At 37.6% G+C, this 22,133-nt stretch overlaps 1 protein-coding gene across 1 annotated transcript in view; it reads right to left on the minus strand.

The window, feature by feature from the left end:
• Positions 1–1,258: 1,258 nt before the first annotated feature.
• Positions 1,259–22,133, minus strand: part of LOC121867075 (uridine-cytidine kinase-like 1) — a 28,434-nt gene continuing 7,559 nt past the window's right edge. The window contains exons 2-3 of the mRNA XM_042366831.1: positions 13,932–14,062; positions 1,259–1,462 (exon numbers count right to left, since the gene is read on the minus strand). Of these exons, the coding sequence (XP_042222765.1) occupies positions 1,278–1,462; positions 13,932–14,062 (316 nt within the window). The 3' untranslated portion in view covers positions 1,259–1,277. The remainder of the gene's footprint in view (positions 1,463–13,931; positions 14,063–22,133) is intronic.

Here is a 22,133-nt window from a genome sequence, read left to right on the forward strand (position 1 = left end):
GGAACAGCTGGGATTTTGTTCTGAATTTTCGATTTGCATTCCACTGTGTTGTGGGGACCGGCACAGAAACCGCAGGCAACCATGCTCATGCACTCCCAGGTGCGGCGTTTCCACGATTGCCAACGACCACAGATTTTCAGGGTTCCGATAAATCAGTCGAGAGGACAGTTGTGAATTGGTCTTACATTCACCTTCGGGGGGAGGGGGCCCACCCACCTGCCGGTGAGTTCGTTGGATGGACGTTTGGAGACCAGGTTGATGCGGCGCTCCATGTCCAGTAGTTGTGGGAGAAGAGGGCGAAGACCGTCGACAGGGATCTCTCAGGGTACGTGGCGAACCATTACCTTGGTACAACGAGTTTCTGGGGTGATGGTGGTGAACTTCAGCATCACCTCCCCCTGGGGAGCAGGAAAGGTCACTTGAGTGAGTAGGAGTACCGTCTCGTCCATTTGTGTGGTGACAATTATGGCTGTAGAACCTCGGCGAAGGTGAAGTGTTGAGTCCTGAAGTGGAGAGCAGTGACGGAAGAACCAGGTCATCCGTATGCTCAGAGGCAAGTACCGAGGAATGGCGAGAAGACGAAAGCCACAAGTAAGTTCACTTGGGGACCCCGATGATAGGAGGTGGTCACCCTCTACAACCCCAGACAAAGTGCTTCTTAGACTTGTCCTCAAGATGAAACTCTTCAGCATCACTGTCACCTATTGCCGCCGTTTCCAACGAACAGGAGCATTTAACGGCAGGCATGGGGCAATTTGGCAACACTGCAGTCAGGTAGATAGTTGGCTTGTTTGAGGTGGAGTGGTAAAGCCGTCACTGCTACGTCACACTTCACATTGCACAAACTTAAAAATCTTCAACCAGAGGGACCAGGTGGTAAGACCAGATGTTTTATTAAAAAAATGACAAAGTTCAAAACTTCAAAAAGCGTAGATGCCACTGTGCTGTTAACTAGGTCTTACTATACAAAGTGGGATTAGTAGACTCGCTGAATTCGTCAGAAATAGGACTTTTAAAGAGCAGTCTCTTACAGCCTTTGTTGACACCCACGGCACGCCTGCCTTCTAAAACTGTTTTATTTACATTTTTCACTTCATACGCAAAACTCTGAGTGTTAACAGTGAATGTTGCAAAAAATAAAAAATATTTACAAGAAGGAAAACCCCCCTTCTTTCTTCCATTCCATTGCTCCCAAGTGCAAACAGAAATGAATTTCTGTACAACAACTACAAAAAAACTTGGATTTTAAGTACAGGTAAAGAGAAAATATCAATAAATTAGTGAAAGTTGAACTTACCGATAACAAAGGGCTCAACTAGCTGCCCTTGACAATCATACCATGGAGGTCTACCAGCTGTGTAAATGGTACGTCTTCGACCCCGCAAGATTGGCTCTCTGATGCGGGAAGTTTGTGACTGAGATGTTGAGCGCTGTCTGCGGGATCTTGGAGATCTCAAGGCACCTACAGCAAAATGTGAAGAACATATATTTTTAGAAAAATTAAATAGTCATGAGAACCAAATTACATTGAATGTACACTCGCTCTAAAAATACTTCCATAGTGGGGTCTGATGAATTTCAAAATGAACACAACGACTCCTGTTCTATCAGTAGCACTGTCAAAATCCTACATCCGTCATGTCATTATGACTAACACAAAATCTTAATAGATACAGTAATACCCCGATTTACGCAGTCAATTGAACCCGCGGAGGTCCGCGTAAAATGAGAAACGCATAAATGGAATAACAGAACATATAGGATTAATTGAAATAGAGATTGGGCCGACCCCCAGACTCCACTTTTTCGGACACAATATCGACACAATACCTATGTTGTAGTAAAAATATCATCTTAATTTTATGATGTTATGCACACAATTAATATTTAAGAGAAATACAGTCGCCAAGTTAATGTCCATTCAAATAATGGACTCAACTCCCTCCTCCCCCCTTCCCCTCGCTTGCTCCTACCTCTCTGAGAAATGTTTGGGTGAAAACACTAGATTTTAAGGTATAGTAATAAATAATACCTCAGACTAAAGTTAGGATAATATAATTGACATTGCTGGATTCCTTGCAAGACCAGGAATATTTTGAATATACACGTCATATATTTTGCACAAAAGATAACACATTTGCTCTGTGTAAACAAATTTCTTGCATTAGATCTAAAATTTGTATGTCTAATGAAAAACCCATGATGTTTTCATTCAAAATGATCATCATATTGTAAGAATTCCAGCACTGTAAATTATATTCTGGCCGGGTAATTTGTATGAATTTTATTAGCTAAAACAAATTTCTTCAGTAAATAAAAAAAATATACTTCACCCAGACACTATCTGTCAATCAAAATACCCCACCTCATGCTCCCCCCTCTTCCCACGCTTGCTGAGTCCCTCCTCCCTCCCTCCCTACCCCCCACCTTCCCTCCCTACCAGAGAAATGTTTGGGTTAAAACAGTATATTTACATTTTTAGTAATATACAATACCTCAGACTCAAGTTCGGATAATATAATTGACATTGCTGGATTCCTTGCAAGACCAGGAATATTTTGAATATACACGTCATATATTTTGCACAAAAGATAACATATTTGCTCTGTGTAAACAAAATTCTTGCATTAGATCTAAAATTTGTATGTCTAATGCAAAAATGATCATCATATTGTAAGAATTCCAGCAATGTAAATTACAGTTGTACCCCACTTAACGCGGTCAATTGAACCCAGAGGGTCCCGCGTTAAGTGAAATCCGCGTTAAGTGAACAACAGAACATATGGGATTAATTCCAATAGAAACCGGTCCGACCCCCAAACTCCACTTTTTGAAGGCACATACCTATGTTGTAGTAAAAATAACATCTTAATTTTATGATGGTACATGCACACAATTAATACTTAAGAGAAATAGAGAAATACAGTCGCCAAGTTAATGTCCATTCAAATAATGGACTCAACTCCCTCCCCCTCTTCTCACACTACACTCACTGGCTCTTCCCTCTCAGAGAAATTTTTGGGGGAAAACCACTAAATTTTAATAAATAATACCTCAAACTAAAGTTAGGATAATACAATTGACATTGCTGGATTCCTTGTAAGACCAGGAATATTTTGAATATAAATGTCATATATTTTGCACAAAAGATAACATAGTTAATTTGAGAAAAAATTTTATCTAAAATTTGTATGTCTAATGCAAAAATATGATGTTTATATTCAAAATGATCATCAAATTATAAGAATTCCAGCAATGTAAATTATATTCAGACCGGATAATTTGTATGAATTTTATGAGCTAAAACAAATATCTTCAGTTAATAAAAAAAAAAAATAATTCTTCACTGGGTAACAGATGGTCGGTCGGTCCCTCCCTCCCCCCCACCCCCCACCAACCGTCCCAAGGAGATGTGTGGGATAACCACTAAATTTTAATAAATAATACCTCAAACTAAAGTTAGGATAATATAATTGACATTGCTGGATTCCTTGTAAGACCAGGAATATTTTGAATATAAATGTCATATATTTTGCACAAAAGATAACATAGTTAATTTGAGAAAAATTTTTATCTAAAATTTGTATGTCTAATGCAAAAATATGATGTTTATATTCAAAATGATCATCAAATTATAAGAATTCCAGCAATGTAAATTATATTCAGACCGGGTAATTTGTATGAATTTTATGAGCTAAAACAAATATCTTCAGTTAATAAAAAAAAAAATAATCTTCACAACACTATCTGTCAATCAAAGTACCCCACCTTGCCTCCCCCCCTCTTCCAACCGCGCGGTCAGTCCCAACCCTCCCCCCCACCCCCCACCAATCCTCCCTTCCAGGGTTTTTAACATTTAGTATTAAATAATACCTCAGATTAAAGTTAGGATAATATAATTGACATTGCTGGATTCCTTGTAAGACCAGGAATATTTTGAATATAAATGTCATATATTTTGCACAAAAGATAACATAGTTAATTTGAGAAAAATTTTTATCTAAAATTTGTATGTCTAATGCAAAAATATGATGTTTATATTCAAAATGATCATCAAATTATAAGAATTCCAGCAATGTAAATTATATTCAGACCGGATAATTTGTATGAATTTTATGAGCTAAAACAAATATCTTCAGTTAATAAAAAAAAATAATAATTCTTCACTGGGTAACAGATGGTCGGTCGGTCCCTCCCTCCCCCCCACCCCCCACCAACCGTCCCAAGGAGATGTGTGGGATAACCACTAAATTTTAATAAATAATACCTCAAACTAAAGTTAGGATAATATAATTGACATTGCTGGATTCCTTGTAAGACCAGGAATATTTTGAATATAAATGTCATATATTTTGCACAAAAGATAACATAGTTAATTTGAGAAAAATTTTTATCTAAAATTTGTATGTCTAATGCAAAAATATGATGTTTATATTCAAAATGATCACCAAATTATAAGAATTCCAGCAATGTAAATTATATTCTGGCCGGGTAATTTGTATGAATTTTATGAGCTAAAACAGGCAGTCAGGCAGGGTGGGGCAAATCTAAAAATAGCGTCTGGAGCCGGACACTCACCGCGTATATGTGGAAAAAATCCGTGTTAAGTGAAAGTTCAGCTCTGGCGAGGCACCGCGTATATGATAAAACGCGTTAAGTGAAACCGCGTTAGGCGGGGTAATACTGTATATTCTGGCCGGGTAATTTGTATGAATTTTATGAGCTAAATAAAAAAATTATACTTCACCCGCGTATATGAGTAGATGCACCGCGTAAAGTGGGAATTCCGGTTCTGGCAGGGTACCGCGTAAATGTAGAAACGCGTAAACCAGAACCGCGTAAAGCGGGGTATTACTGTACAGTAATATCTCCGTTAGCCAGAATCCCTCAAACCCACAACTCTCCGATAACCAGAATTGAAATTTTCTCGGAAAATTGCTCCCAAAGACGGAATTTTCCAAAAAATTCCGGCTTTGGGAATAGTTTTCCGAGGGGCACATGTTCCGGAAAATTCCGAAAAAAATTTCCCGGTACCTGTAACATTCCAGAAAATTACGGGGATGGGGAGTTTTTTTCCGATTTTGAAAGATGAAATTCAGGCACATTTTCTGGAAATTCCGAGAAAATTTTTCTGGGTAACTGAAAATTCTGGGGATGAGGGATTTTATTTCCGGGTTCGAGAGATGGTGTACCAAAAATGGACCAAAGCAGCACACGCATGACTCACTGCTGTTGTACTATGCAGGCACACCAATGGAGTGGATATTGGAGGACCTCTGCCACTCACTGCAGATGGGAATAGGTACACCTGTGTGGCCATGGATTACTTAATTAAGTGGCTAGAAGCTTATGCCATCCCAAATCAGGAAACCACAACTGTTGCCAGGATGCTAGTTAACCAGTTCTTCTGCCTGTTTGGTGTGCCCCACGAGTTGCACTCGGACCAGGGCAAAAACTTTGAGTCAGCTGTGTTCAGCAAGTGCTGTAAACTGTTGGGCATAAGGAAGACTAGGGCCACTCCACCTTGGCCACAGTCAGACAGAATGGTGGAAAAGTTTAATTAGACCTTGGACAAGAACTGGCAAAGTACTGTGCTGAGGAACAGACAGAATGAGACTAGAAGCTGCCTGCTCTGCTGCTGATAGCATATTGGTCTACTGCCCACGAGTCAACTGGATACACACCTGCAAATTTGATGCTGGGTCACAAACTGTAGCTACCAGTGGACCTGCTGACAGTAAGACCACCTGATGAAGAACTACCTGAAGAAACCACCAGTTATGTCAAAAGCCTCCAAGCAAGGTTGATGGAGGTCTATCATCATATCCGAGGAGCTCTTTAATTCTCAGGTGGAGTGAAGAAGCGCAACCATTATGTCAAAGGAAGCCAAGTCTGTTAAAAGGATGGTGATAAGGTCTGGCTGTATAACCCTCTGTGGAAGAAAGGTCAGTCACCTAATTTACAGAGTACATGGGAAACACCATACACTGTAGTGGAACGCCTTTCAGATGTGACCTACCGGATCAGGGAAGGAAGGAAGGCTCAGCCAAAGGTAGTCCATGTCAATTGTCTGTGGCAGTATCATGGGCCAAGGCAGTGCACCTGGGAAGACTCTGAGGAGCGTCACCTACCACCAACGAGAACCAGACCGGAGATTCTGGAAGAACTAGGGGCCATACCGATCTGAGAACCCGACCATGGACCAGGAAGAGGAGCACTGTTCCCTCTCAGTGGAATTAGACGTGACAGGAGAGAGGACTGAGGTTGTTGTATCAAGAGAGGACTCTGAAGACATCCCTGTACATCATCAGCAGCAGCAGGAGAAGAGGCCAACAAAGTTTTGGGATTATAATGTATACTGTATAGTGAATACCGTATTTTTCGGCTTAAAAGACGCACTTTTTATGACAAAAATATATCTCGAAAATTACCCTGCGTCTTCCAGGATGCTAGTCGATGAGTTGTAGCAGAGGTTTTTTAAATCAGCCCCTTACAAAGACTGTTACCTCATTACAGTACTTAACAATTACAGTACAAGTATTCTCTATACAGTACAGGTTGTACCTCTCTAGTCCGGCAACCTCGGGACCTGACCGGTGCCGGACCATGGAAATTGCCGGACCATGGAAATTCACCCTTTTCCTGGATAGATAGTGACTTGTGCTTATGCCTGGAAGCACTAGCACCACTTTCTCTGCATCATGGTCTCTTTGAAGACATATTGAAGGGTTAAATGTTGTATAGTAGCTTCTCAAATTTCGCGAGTTTTTAATTCTTAACGTATTTTATTGGAACACACAAAAAAATAAATAAATAAAAATTTTGACGGCAGAAACATGAATTTCGACGGGTTTGAAGGGCCCGCCAACGTGCAGACGACGTGCATAATCGTGTAAACAGCGTCATTTCTCTTATGTACAAAAGATTCATTATTGTTTATTATGAATGTCTTTTTTATTGAATTAATGTTTATGTGTGCAAAATGAGCAATACAATTCATTAATAATACGTAGAATATTAAAACACACGAGGAAATGACACAGCATTGTATTCGTTGATTACAAAACCAGTGACTGACTGGTTCTACATATAAAAGTGAAGAAAATAAGACCTTGGTTGTAGCTGTAGTAAAATTAATATGGTTGTTTTAAGTAATGTTATTTAATGTTAATAAATGGAACAATAGAAGTAGCTAACGATAATGGTAAAGAAAAAAGGGAGATCGCATATGTAAGTGCGCAGGCGCACACGTGAAAACATATCATCATTACTTTACATAAGAATATGAAAGCAACACTTATTTACTGTGCATATATATTTTAATTAATGTTTCTGAATTTGTTTTTATTGAATTAATGTATGTGTGTGCAAAATTAACAGTACAATTTATTAATAATACGTGGAATATTAGAGGAGACGAGACAGCTGCCGGCATTGTTTATGTTAAAGCTTACGAAACCAGTGACTGATTGGTTCTACATATAAAACTGAAGAAAATAAGACCCTGAGTTTAGCTGTAGTAAAATTAATGTAAACAAATGAATATGGTTGCTTGAAGTACCTGTTATGTTATTTAATGTTAATAAATAGAACAATATAAGTAGCTAACCATTAATGGTAAAAAAAATAAGTGAGACTGCTCGTATGTAAGTGCGCACATGTGAAAATATATCGTCATTACTCTACATAAGAATATGAAAGCAACACTTATTTCTGCTCATATATATTGAAGGGTTAAATGTTGTACTCTGTACAGACAAGCAGAGAGAGAGAGAGAGAGAGAGCAGCCGAACTGCCGGATGTAAACAAACCTTAATTTCCCGCGGCTTTTTTTTCTGTAAGGGGATTAGCCCACCCGGGAATAGGTCACTGACCCACATTAGGGCCTGAGGGGCAAAAATTTAATACTCCTCCTGTAATAATAATAATAATTCAGATAAAAAAAAAAAAAAAAAAAAAAAAAAAGCTGCCTATCTACCTATTGGACAAACTAAAATCGTTCTGGACCACGGGAGTTTCCGGACCACAGAATGCCAGACTAGAGTGGTACAACCTGTACTATAAAACTATTGGTTTAACTAATATTGTTGATATATTGCGAAAAAAAATAATAATAAACCCTTGCTGCTGTGTGTTTGTTTACTAATGGCAGTGGTGCGGCAGCGCCATCTATTGAGGAATTGCTAAAGGTTGTCTGCTGGTCTCAAATGCAGGAATGTTTGTTTCTTTATATGTAGGTTCTCATATTTGGACACCTATTTACAGTAGGCTCTCATATTTGGATACCCATTTAGACTGTAAAAGCCCCACAAAATTAAAATCTTCCAAATTTAAATACACCTTCGTCATCCAAGTAAAAACACACACACAACAACATTGGCTGTCCTTATGTTTTCAACTTTATTACCACTGGTGGGTAGATATTTTTTTTAATTCAGAAACATTAATTAAAATATATATGAACAGTAAATAAGTGTTGCTTTCATATTCTTATGAAGAGTAATGATGATATGTTTACACATGTGCTCACTTACATACGTGATCTCACTTTTTTTTACCCTTAATTGTTAACTACTTCCATTGTTCCATTTATTAACATTAAATAACATTACTTAAAACAACCATATTAATTTTTCTACATTAATTTTAATACAGCTACAATGGAGGACATATTTTCTTCAGTTTTATAATTATGTAGAACCAATCAGTCACTGGTTTTGCAAAAAACAAGTTGTTCTTTTACTTTTATTTTGTTTTTAAATAAAGGTTTGTTGTTTTATATAGATGTTGATGTACATGTTTACATTTGCTTACCTTCTACTGTTGGAAAATATTTCCCGTCATTGTCATACCGACAAAAACAAGAGAAAGAATGTAAACACTACAGCCCCTAAGGTGTGGAGGTGACCAGGTGTATAAAATGAGTGCTGTATTAAAGATTTCACCTTATACAGATTTTTTTTTAAATTGATGAAAATGACGACTGATAAGCAGTTCTAAGTGATGATATTCAAAGAGGTGTGTGTCTAATGGTAGACCCTGCTGCTATGTGACCAAGTCCCAGGTTGATGATCTGACTTTCTGCAGGGTCTCAATTGTTTCTCTTACTTTGACAACACAACATACATACAGGTATATTGTTTCTCACTCTTGATATTTTTTTTCATTTTTGTATTTCTTTATTATTATTATTATTATTATTATTACATTTTTGCCCCCTAGGCCCCAATGTGGGTCAGTGACCTGTGCCCAGGTGGGCTAAAACCCGTAATTTTTTTTTTTTAGAATTTCATTTCCAAAATCAGGGTGCTTCTTCCACGATGCAGCGTCTTCCAAGCCGAAAAATACGGTAGTTGTGTCGGGACGACACAAGGATTAAGGAGAGGGTAGTGTTATGTCGAGACATAATTTAGTATTATAATTTTTGTGAACTAGGTGTTTTGATTATTTTCCATTCCAAGCAGCACCTATTTTGGCTAGTTTTGGGAGATTTCCTTGTACAGTAATATCTCCATTAGCCGGAATCCCTCAAACCCGGAAATCTCCAATAGCCTGAATTAAAATTTGCTTGAAAAATCATTCCAAAACCCAGATTTTTCCAAAAATTTCTGGCTTTAGGAACAAATTTTTGGAGGTTGAAAATCGAGACAATTTTCTGAAAATGTCTTGAATAAAGATGAAAGCTAAAGTTTTTTGGGGGGACTTGACCTGACCTGACCTGATTCAATGTCAGGTGGAGGTAGGGTGGGGGGATTAGTGGTCTTATTATCTCTCATATTACAGTGCAACCTCGAAAATTTGAATTGCATGGGCCCATGAAGTATACGAATTTTGGAAAAATTCGAATTTTAGATGTATGGAAGCGCCAGAGCAAATTGTTGTATCATAACATGCTACAAAAATTCTTTACATACAGTGGTCCCTCGGTTAATGAATGCCTCAGTTAACGAAATTTCAGTTAACGAATTACCTTCCATAAGAATATTCAATTCGGTTAACGAAATTCTTACGAAAATGTTTCGACATGCTTTGACTTGCTCACCAGCTGGAAGGTTAGTCCACCAATACAGTACTGTAATCGGTTCTAGGGCTTACATTCGTTATAATTGGAGTAAATATCAAGAAGGTTGTACTATTCAACAATTATCCAAATTTTATATTAAATTTTTTAATCATTTTAACACTTATTTAACATAATTGCAATACTGTACAGGGAACTAGTTTTTGGTGCGCCCAACAGCCACTTCACTCACCCACCAAGGCCTCAGTTTGTATCTCTGTTCAGTGGAGGAATCATCTTGCTTGTGGGTCTCATGAACACAGAGTATTTTTATGTTTTTACAATACAATTATTGGTCATTCTGAAATGTATTTAACATATTGACAATATATAGTGCAGTGCAGTGTGGATTTAAAGAAAATAATCTTGAATTACACCAAGTGAACTTAAAATTTTATGAGTGAATGACGGCATCAAGCATGGGGTGATTTCTCTTCCACCCCCACTTCCTTCTCTTCTCCCTTCTCCTCCACCCCCACTTCTAATTCCCATCATCATCATCATCAACAACCAGGAGCCTTCTACATACACACCTCGAAGTAAGTGTACTTTACTGCATTTCTTTTACTTTGTATGTAATTTTCTGTGAGCTGGAACCAATTACCCAAAATCCCATTGAAACAATGGTTTCGGTTAACGAACGACCTTCTGGAACAAATTGTGTTCGTTAACCGAAACCATTGTTTCAATGGGATTTTGGGTAATTGGTTCCAGCTCACCGAAAATTACATATAAACTAAAAATAAATGCAGTAAAGTACACTTACTTTGTGGTGTGCATGTAGAAGGCTCCTGGTTGATGATGATGGGAATTAGAATGGGGGTGGAGGAGAAGGGAGAAGAGAAGGCACTGGGGTGGAAGAGAAGTCACCCCATGCTTCATGTTGCCATTTCACCCATAAAATTTTAGTTCACTTGGTGTAATTCAAGATTATTTTCTTTAAATCAACACTGCACTGCATTATATGCTGTCAATATGTAAAATAAACTTCAGAATGACCAATAATTGTACTGAAAAAACGTAAAAATAGTTTATGTTCAAGAGAGTCTCAAGCAAGATGCTTCCTCTACTGAGCAGGGACACAAACTGGTGCCATTCTGGATGAGTCAACTGGCTGTTTGGCGCGCTAAAAACTAGTTCCCTGTACTTCAATTATGTTAAATAATTGTTAAAATGACTAAAAATTTTAATATAAGACTTGGAAAATTATTGAATAGTACAACCTTCTGATATTTACTCAAATGGTAACGAATTTAAGCCCAAAAACCGATAACTGTATTGGCGGACTAATACTACAGCTGGTGAGCAGGCAAAAGCAGGCGAAAACATGTTGGGAAAATTTCGTAAGGAATTCGTTAACTAAATTGAATATTCTTATGGAAGGTAACTCGTTAACCGAAATTTTGTTAACCAAGGCATTCGTTAACCGAGGGATCACTGTATGATATAGATATATGTATATATTGTGCGACCAACATAAAGGTGTGGCTATTGGGGGAGGCTGGAGGCCATTTAAAAAAAAAGAAAAAAGTAGCATAGTAAAATAATAATAATAATAAACGGTTTGTTAATAGAGTTGCAGCCGGTGGCAGAAAATATACAAACTTACATGTGATTTAGACATAATAATAATATACTATGTGCGTGCGTGTGTGTGTCAAACATTCAAAGAAATATTGTTGAGCTTGGGAAATACATTGAAGGATTTGAAGAAGTTGATGAAGAGAATGTTCAGGAGCTATTAAACTGTCACAGAGAGGACCTAACTAATGAAGAACTTATGCAACTTGAACAAGAACACGACCAGAACACAATCACACCAACAGATTACCCCTACCTCACTTTCTCACGACTAAGCGTTTGGCAGAAGCATTTGCTTACATGGAGCAAGCAATGAACATATTTTCTGAAGTGGATCCATTAACTACTAATAAGTGGTTAGCTACTTCTGTTGTTCTATTTATTTACATAAATAACATTAATTAAAACATACATATCTATTTTTTCCATCAATTTTACTCCAGCTATAACAAGGGTCTTATTTTCTTCAGTTTCACATGTAGAACCATCGTCATGGGTGTAAACACGAAAACAATGCCATCTCGTTTCCTCTTGTGTGTTTTGATATTTTAATGAATCGTATTGTTCATTTTGCATACATAAACGCTAATTCAATCAAATACATATTCAGTAATAAACAATACAGTAATGAATCTTTTGTACAGAAGATAAATAACAGTGTTTCCATGAGTGCATACATACATTATGTTGGCCACCCAAGCAGTCTCCCTTTTTTTCTCTACCAATTCATTGATCATTTCTACTGAACATACATTCCATAACATTAATTAAAGATACATATTTTTTACTTTAATTTTACTATATCTACAACCACAGTTTGTCGAGGCTTTAATGTTAACGAAATCAATACAATAAGCTCTAATACCCACCCATTTCATCCCAATACTATTGGATAATGACTTTGGAAAAATCCCTAAATGGCAACTGTAAGCTGATGGGAATCAGTCCTGTTCATATGGTATTGTAGGAGGTATCAAGTGCACCCTCCCTCCCTCACCAAGAGATCGCTACATATACAGTATGTGTATAGTTCATGAAACACAAGTCAACTTGTGGCAAGATGGATGACTCATTAATGAATAATACAGTAAAATATCAAAAGATTTTAGGGATTTTTTTAATATACGTACATATACAGTATTTATGAAAGGACTAAAAATAATGATGGACCATCCAACTTTTTGCAAATTATAAATCTATTACTATTTCTAATTTCCATTCATTTTCATTAATGTATTTTATACATTTCAAGAAAAGGGCCCTAGCTATTATTACTGAGACACACACACACACACCTCCAACACACACCCTCCAACATTTATTATTATTATATATTCTCGTATGATCAGCCTCTTATGGTGTGTGTTTTATCATTGATAAAATATTAAATTCAGTAAGGAATAAGGAAGTGAGGGAGGTTTGAGGAGGGAGGGGAGACTGACCGCACACCCCCCCAAAAGATCCGTCGTCTCCTACTCCTCCCCATGCCTGCCATTCCCATTGTAATAATTTTTACTTTGTTTTATATTTAGTAATTAATAAAGATATGTTTACTGTAATAATCTGTGCTTATTAATACCTGTTGAGGAGCTTAGCACTTGGCAACACTGGTGCATGTTACCACTACTTTCCACTCCACCTTTCTGCTTTCTCGCTCCATATTTTAAAATGTTATGTTGAAGGGATACATTGTGAAAAGTATAAGTATAAAAAATACTGTATTTTAGCTTTCATGTTTATTCAAGACATCTTCAGGTCCTTAGCCCCACTAATCCCCCATCCAACAATGGGTGACCTGACATTGTATCAGAAGGTCAGTAATATGAGACCACTAATCCCCCACCCTACCTCCACCTGACATTGTGTCAGATGAGGTCAGTTACACGAGACCCACTAATCCCCCACAGCTCCATAGGAGTGGAAAATACCAATCTTTGCTGTAACGCACAGCTTGGTTCATGACCATGTCATTTAGATATTTAGTTTTTAAATATATACCTGTATTTATTTAACCAAACTTTAAGATAAACTACAGTATTCTGGATTATTTTAGTTAACAAATGGAGTTTCTAACTTAATTAGAATTGCTTTTACAGACTCCAGTAGTTTAGACTCTTGTGAAACTCCCCAGCATACAAAAACATTCTGACGATGTGGGCTAGTGTTTGTCTGTGCAAGATGCATAATTTAGACGCTGGAGTATTTCCGGGGATGGAGGATTTTTCTGGGTTTGAGAAAGTCACCTGGTTAGTTGGAGATCTCTCATACCTAGAAGTGGTTACTACTTTACCTTGAGTGGGATTTTGTTGTGGACCAGTTGATGAAGGTCGTGGAGTAATGGGTTGACTGCCCTCCATCTCCCCCAAATTAGTATTAGGCTCCTCATCCTCCATCTGGCGCCCCAAAGTATCTTCTCCTCCACTGTACACAAAAATAATTTGAAACCAATATAATATAAAGTAATCAGAAGTTCATTGACTTCAAAACATAAGTATTAGCATTATACAGTACTCAAGTATTAAGGGTGTTTAGCATATTTTGCCAAGAATTTTCACAACCTAGAGAGTAGTTACAACATGTGAAGTTGTGTCCTCACTTGTCAGTGTGTAACACGGCTTTGTTTAAGCATACAGTCGGCCCTTAACATACGCGGGTTTAACTTACACGGATTTGCAAATACGCGGATTGCCGCTGGAGGAATATACATTCAAAAGAATATACATTATTCAAATCGCGCGCGACACCACACACCGCCAGCCACACCACACACACACACACACACACATCGCCCGCGCCATCCCGCGTTCCTTCAGTCAGTCAGTCTCGCTGTAACCACGCTTGTGTTGACATCAGCATTGTAGGTAGTTGCAAAAATATTACATTTCCGTGAATGTATTATATCAAGCACAGTATGAATAGAATATCACTAATATAACAGTATTTTAACCGAAAACTATTAAAAAAAACGAGTAACATATCTTGAACATCAGAAGGTTAGGTAAAGTCTTTTGTTTTCATGTAGTTCATCCAAATTAACATTGAAATACATTACGTTTCAGCAAAACTACTACAGTTGTACCCCACTTAACGCGGTCAATTGAACCCAGAGGGTCCCGCGTTAAGTGAACAACAGAACATATGGGATTAATTCCAATAGAAACCGGCCCGACCCCCAAACTCCACTTTTTGAAGGCACATACCTATGTTGTAGTAAAAATAACATCTTAATTTTATGATGGTACATGCACACAATTAATACTTAAGAGAAATAGAGAAATACAGTCGCCAAGTTAATGTCCATTCAAATAATGGACTCAACTCCCTCCCCCTCTCACACTACACAGCCGGCTAACAGATGGTCGGTCGGTCCCTCCCTCCGCCCCCCACCCCCCACCAACCGTCCCAAGGAGATGTGTGGGATAACCTCAAACTAAAGTTAGGAAAATATAATTGACATTGCTGGATTCCTTGTAAGACCAGGAATATTTTGAATATAAATGTCATATATTTTGCACAAAAGATAACATAGTTACCTAGAGAAAAAATTTTATCTAAAAATTGTAAGTTTAAAGCAAAATCTATGATGTTTATATTCAAAATGATCACCAAATTATAAGAATTCCAGCAATGTAAATTATATTCTGACCGGGTAATTTGTATGAATTTTATGAGCTAAAACAAATATCTTCAGTTAATAAAAAAAATAATAATTCTTCACAGGGTAACAGATGGTCGGTCCTCCTCTCCCACCCCCCACCAACCGTCCCAAGGAGATGTGTGGGATAACCACTAAATTTTAATAAATAATACCTCAAACTAATGTTAGGATAATATAATTGACATTGCTGGATTCCTTGTAAGACCAGGAATATTTTGAATATAAATGTCATATATTTTGCACAAAAGATACCATAGTTACCTAGAGAAACATTTTTATCTAAAAATTGTAAGTTTAAAGCAAAATATATGATGTTTATATTCAAAATGATCACCAAATTATAAGAATTCCAGCAATGTAAATTATATTCTGGCCTGGTAATTTGTATGAATTTTATGAGCTAAAACAGGCAGTCAGGCAGGGTGGCGGGTGGGGCAAATCTAAAAATAGCGTCTCGGACACTCACCGCGTATATGTGGAAAAAATCCGCGTTAAGTGAAAGTTCAGCTTTGGCAAGGCACCGCGTATATGCGAAAACGCGTTAAGTGAAACCGCGTTAGGCGGGGTAAAACTGTATTTATTTCGGAGAATATGGAAATGTAATATTTTTGCTGAAATGACGTACAGTGAGTTCTGCTATAACGCGTGTTTTGACAACGCAAATTGGTTCTAACGCAATTTATGAACAGAGGAACGATATTTGTATAACGCGAATGCTTGTTTGCTGTAACTCGATTTTTGCTAACTATTTCTCCAATTTTTTGGTATTAACTGTGAATATGGTAAAGAAGAATATCTCCAAGAAGCGTTCTGGTGACCGCATTCCCGGTGATGATCGTAAAAGAAAGGCTATAACCCTTGAAGAGAAGCTCGATGTTATCAACCTCAAAATCACCCTTCTCCCCCATCAAGTTCTATTCATATTTTGTCAAGGTAAAGTGTTACATTTACTGTATGATTTCATTATTAGATATGAATGTAACATTTATTTAGACTGTGTTAACCTTTGTGTTAGGCTAACTACTAAATTTTTTTCGATTTCGAGTAGTAATCTGCACCTAACCCTATTTTCTCCATAAGCCCTGTTATTTTTATTACGCGAATTTCTATAACATGATGTTTTACAAGAACACAACTATCGCGTTATTGCAGAAGTGACTGTACGTATTACAGTGGAAAGTGACGAAAGCAATGACTTTCGCTTTCTTTCGTTCAAAAGATGTTACCGTAATCGCTTTTCGAATCGTTTTCAGTTAAAAAACTGTTGTATTACAATAATCTTCTATCCTAATTCACTTGTGATGCAACAGTTTTTAACTGAAAACGATTCAAAAAACACGTGTACCGTCTAGCTGATACGGCAGAGCCCTGGTCGCAATCATACCAGAAATTGTGATGAAATCTTTTAAGAAATGTAGGATTTCAAATGCTCTTGGTGGAACAGAAGACGACTTGTTGTGGGATTATGAGGCTAATGAGAGCGTGAATGAGGATGAAGATATTGATGATCCTATGGCTGATGATGGTGTTGATCCATATGACGATACTGTTCAAGGAGAGGACTGGGAGTAGCTGTTTGGTGCTGATGACAAGGAAAATGATTTTGATGGATTTTAATGAAAATATTCAGAAATATGGTATTGTAGTATTTATTCAAGTGAATTAGGATAGAATATTATTGTAATACTCCCAGTACAACAGTTTTTTAACTGAAGACCATTCGAAAAGCGACTACGGTAAAATCTTTTGAACAATGAAAGAATGCAAAAGTCATTGTTTTCGTCATGATTTTATCCCACTTTCCACTGTAATACGTACGTCATTTCAGTAAAAATATTACATTTCCATATTTATTTCTGAGAATATGTTCATTCAGTCACAGTTAAGGTAAAATATACTTGTGATGTAATATTTTAATGAAAATACCCGGTATCTAGAAATACGCTATCGTAGTTTTCTTTTGTTTCAAATTTAATTAACAAAGATTGATGTTTCAAATGCAATGAACAAAAATTTAAGTACTATCTATAAATAAACTTTAATAAATGAATACTTTATGTTTTACATCATCCTGTGCTACCATACCATGCATTTGGCTACTTTGGGCTTGCTATGATGACGCAAGAGATCTGCCCTGGCAACTGTACCGACTCTCACAGCTGGTGGTGCGTAATTTCCAATGTTTACTGGTAGTTACTGGTAAATATTTTTCAACCTGACGAAACTATTACCCGTTTAGAGGTCGACCCCCAATTTTTTGCCAAAAAATTTGGTCTTAAAAACTCGAACTACACACAGGTATATACGGTAAATAAGGACATGGGGGGCCCAGGGGTGTTTTTAGGGGGGGGGGGGCAGCAAAAATACGCGGATTCACATTCACAGGTATCTCTATTACCTAACCCCCGCGTATGTTAAGGGCCGACTCTACTGTATGTAGGATCTGCCCTAAGGGTATTGAGAGAACATTCTGGTTCTCTAAGAGGGAGTAGTCAGGAATAATTCCAGGAAAGTTCCATTTTGTATATACAAATTTATAATCCCACCTTAGAATGAGTCAGATTTGCAAGTAAAATGATCTTTAAATGGGTTAAGCGGCATTAATCAAGTCCTAAACTGATAAATTTTCAAAATGGCAAAAAGCAATTTGGCAATAGATCAGGAGATTCCAGCTAATGCTCCTGGTATCTCTCAACTCCAACATGATGATATTTACTCGAGTCTCAAGCAGGCAGGGAAAATTTATATAGCCCGGCAACCCGGAGTAGCCAGAATTAATCGCCAGGAAAGTGTTTTTTAATGTCTGTGTGCCCGTAAGTTGCCCGGTTGACAAGTAGATTTGAGTAATAATAATAAAGTTGGCAAACAAAATAAAACCAAAATAAGCCTAAAGAAATGTACAAAAGATAATAAACAGATTCTTTTTAACCCTAAAACCCCTACAGCCACATTATAGTCACCACTGTAGCACTGCAGTAAAGCAAAAGGTAAGTTCTATCTTAATTTACCAAAATATCTATGATTCTTTTTTAATTTCATCAGATATTTATTAGCCTACCTCACTAACAAATATTGTATCGTTGTAAAATTAGTAAAAATTTTGTTAATTAGGAGAGAAAATTAAACAAATAAAGTAATACAGTAATATCTCCGTTAGCCGGAATCCCTCAAACCCGGAACTCTCCGATGACCGGAATTGAAATTTTCTCAGAAAATCATTCCCAAACCCGAAATTTTCTGGAAAATTCTGAGAAAAATTTTCGATAACAATTCTGGGGATGGGGGAGTTTTTTCCGGATTTGAGAGAGGAAAATCAGGTACAGTTGTACCCGCTTCTGCAGCTGGTTTTCACTTTCTAGCGATTTCTCATATCTTGGCGATGCCTCCCTACCAGAACCGAACTTTCACTTTCCTTGAGTTCATCTACCCATATCTGGCGTGAAGTATAATTTTTTATTTAGCTCATAAAATTCATACAAATTACCCGGCCAGAATATAATTTACATTGCTGGAATTCTTACAATTTGATGATCATTTTGAATATAAACATCATGATTTTGCATTAGACATACAAATTTTAGATGTAATGTTTTTACTCTGAGTAAATATGTTATCTTTTGTGCAAAATATATGACATTTATATTAAAATATTTCCCTAACTTACAAGGAATCCAGCAATGCCAATTATATTATCTAACTTTTAGTCTGAGGTATTATTTGTTACTAAAAGTTAAAATTAGTTTTTCACCCATTTCTCTGGTAGGGAGGAAGGTGGGGAGGTTGGGACGACCGACCATCTGGGAGTTGGAAGGGGCAAGGTGGGGTACTTTGATTGACAGATAGTGTCCTTGAAGAATATTTTTTATTAACTGAAGATATTTGTTTTAGCTCATGAAATTCATACAAATTACTGGACCAGAATATAATTTACATTGCTGGAATTCTTACAATATGATGATCATTTTGAATATAAACATCATGGATTTTGCATTAGACATACAAATTTTAGATCTAATGTAATAATTTGGTTTACACAAAAGCAAATATTTTATCTTTTGTGCAAAATATATGAAGTTTACATTCAAAATATTCCCTGACCTGCAAGGAATCCAGAAATGTCAATTATATTATCTAACTTTTAGTCTGAGTATTATTTATTATAGCGTTAAAATCTAGTGTTTACCCAAGCATTTCTCAGAGAGGTAGGGCCAGTGAGCTGGGAAGAGGATTTGGAGTCCATTATTTGAATGGACATTAACCTGGCGACTTTATTTCTCTTAAATATTAATTGTGTGAGCTTACCATCATAAAATTTAGATGTTATTTTTACTACAACATTGGTATTGTGTCGGAAAAAGTGGAGTTTGGGGGTGGGCCAGTCTCTATTGGAATTAATCCCATGTTCTGTTGTTCCATTCGCAGATTTCACTTGCGGTACCCTGTGGGTTCAATTGACGGCGTAAATCGGAATACTACTTTTTCTGGAAATCTTGAAAAAATTTTCGATTACCCAGAAATTCATGGATGAAATATTTTTCTGGGTTCAATAAATGATGTAAAGGGCAATTTCTGGAACTTCCAAGAAAATTTTTCCGTGCATGGCGGAAAATTCGAGACGAGTTACTTTGAGAGTTGTCTTCAAATCTCTCATTCCCAGAAGTGCTCTGCACCAATTGTTCCGGCTAATGAGGATATCACTGTACCTGGTTTTGTAATAATAATAATAATAATAATAATAATAATTAACGGTTTATTGAGAAAGTTCTGCAGCCCGAAGGCTGAAAATATACATTGGGCATAAATGACTTATTACATACATTGGTGGTTTAACAAAAGCCTTCATTAGAAAGGTAGAGGAACATACAGTGAACATACAGATTAATGTAGGTGTTGAACAGCAAAATAGTTGTAGTAATTCCCTCACAGATGGTGTTATGAGGGGCCTCACGTGGTGTAGTAATTCCCTCACAGATGGTGTTATGAGGGGCCTCACGTGGTGTAGTAATTCCCTCACAGATGGTGTTATGAGGGGCCTCACGGGTGTAGTAATTCCCTCACAGATGGTGTTATGAGGGGCCTCACGTGGTGTAGTAATTCCCTCACAGATGGTGTTATGAGGGGCCTCACGTGGTGTAGTAATTCCCTCACAGATGGTGTTATGAGGGGCCTCACGTGGTGTAGTAACTCCTTCACATATGGTGTTATGAGGGGCCTCACGTGGTGTAGTAATTCCCTCACAGATGGTGTTATATGAGTGAGGTGTGGTTCCAGGCCTTCCTATCGTAGACGGATTAACACATCGCTGGTAGTTGGGTCTCACGGGCCGTTATCACTGGGTACCTGGGACCTCACTGTGTGAAAGGTCAACTTGGGTACCACTGTTACTGTTGAGTTGTTCTCACTGACTTAAGCACTGTTCACCACTGTTCACCTCTGTTTAACACTGGTTCCATTTCTTTCCTAAATGAAATAGTAACTTCTGGCGTGAACTTGTTGATATTCCGGTGGGGAGGAGGGTTCGGTTTGCAGTCGGTCTAACTCGAAAGTATTAACACCTTCTCGTGTGGTGATCCTCCAAGCATTACGATGTGGAGCAATTGTCCCCCAGGTCGATTTGACACTTTTTCAGGTTTGTCTTAAGAATATCCTTATACCTTTTCAGTTGCCCGGTGGCATTACGTTTACTATTCATTGGGTGACTGTAAAGTAGCTGCTTTGGCAGTCTACAGTTGTCCATGCGGGTAACATGGCCAGTCCAGCGTACCGTACATGTCAGCGTACAAGGCCACAAGGTGTATAGGACGACCCCCCCAAATTTCCATTTAAAACGTAGGTTTTCAGCTATACTCGCTGTGAAAGACTACCGCAAATCTGACACTTACCACTGGGAGCTTACTGCACCAGTAGTCCTTTACCAACCATCCCCCATTGGAGTGATGCTGTTAAACAAATGTCAACTACCTACCATAATCTGCATCAAACGTTATCAGCTGGTGTAGTGTAAACACTAGTGACGTCACTGAGGTGTCGGTTATTTTACTGGAACTAATGTCGGTGTCGAATAAAATTTTACCATTTACTTGAAACGGATTTACTGTTTTATTTGTTTATTTATTTATTTATAATATACCTGTACTGTAATATATTAGAAATGTAGGCATAAAATACACTGCAGGTATTTTCTTAAATTTTTAAACTTGCTTCGTGAGACGATCGGTAGGACTGGCTGTTTGTTTACTTTGGCGGCAATTGCAAATGGTGGGTGGTGCGTGGTGATACCTGCGTTTATTAACTTGCTTTGGGAGACGATCGGTAGGATTGGCTGTTTGTTTACTTCGGCGCCAGTTGCAAATGGCGGGCGGTGCGTGATGATACCTGGGTTTATTATGTTGTTATTTTACGGTATTTACGGAATGTTAGACAGGTGTATAATACATTTTTATTATTTTAATATATTGGTAATCTTATTTTTAATCAAGCTTCCCAAACGTAAGTTTCAGTAGAAAATAATTAATGTCGTGGTAGGACCGTGGGATTAAGGCGAGTGTTTTACGATGTTCTCCATAACCACTGGTGACACACTAAACCACAGGATGTAGAGGTTCGGATTTTATACCAGGCACTTAAGACGACCCCTAATTTTGGGCTGATTTGTTTAAGGTTCAAATTCCATCTTACACGCCGACATATACGGTAGTTGTTAATGGATAATGGTAGCCTCGATGCTCCTACAGTTGGTGTCAGCAAGAATACTGGCATTTGTTCTCTTGTCTTCCCAGCAAACTCAGAAGATGGAACGTAGACTACCTTGGTGAAAGTTCTCAAGTGCCTTGA

Source organism: Homarus americanus, unplaced genomic scaffold (assembly GCF_018991925.1).
Source record: "Homarus americanus isolate GMGI-L3 unplaced genomic scaffold, GMGI_Hamer_2.0 scaffold6317, whole genome shotgun sequence".
Taxonomy (NCBI): domain Eukaryota; kingdom Metazoa; phylum Arthropoda; class Malacostraca; order Decapoda; family Nephropidae; genus Homarus; species Homarus americanus.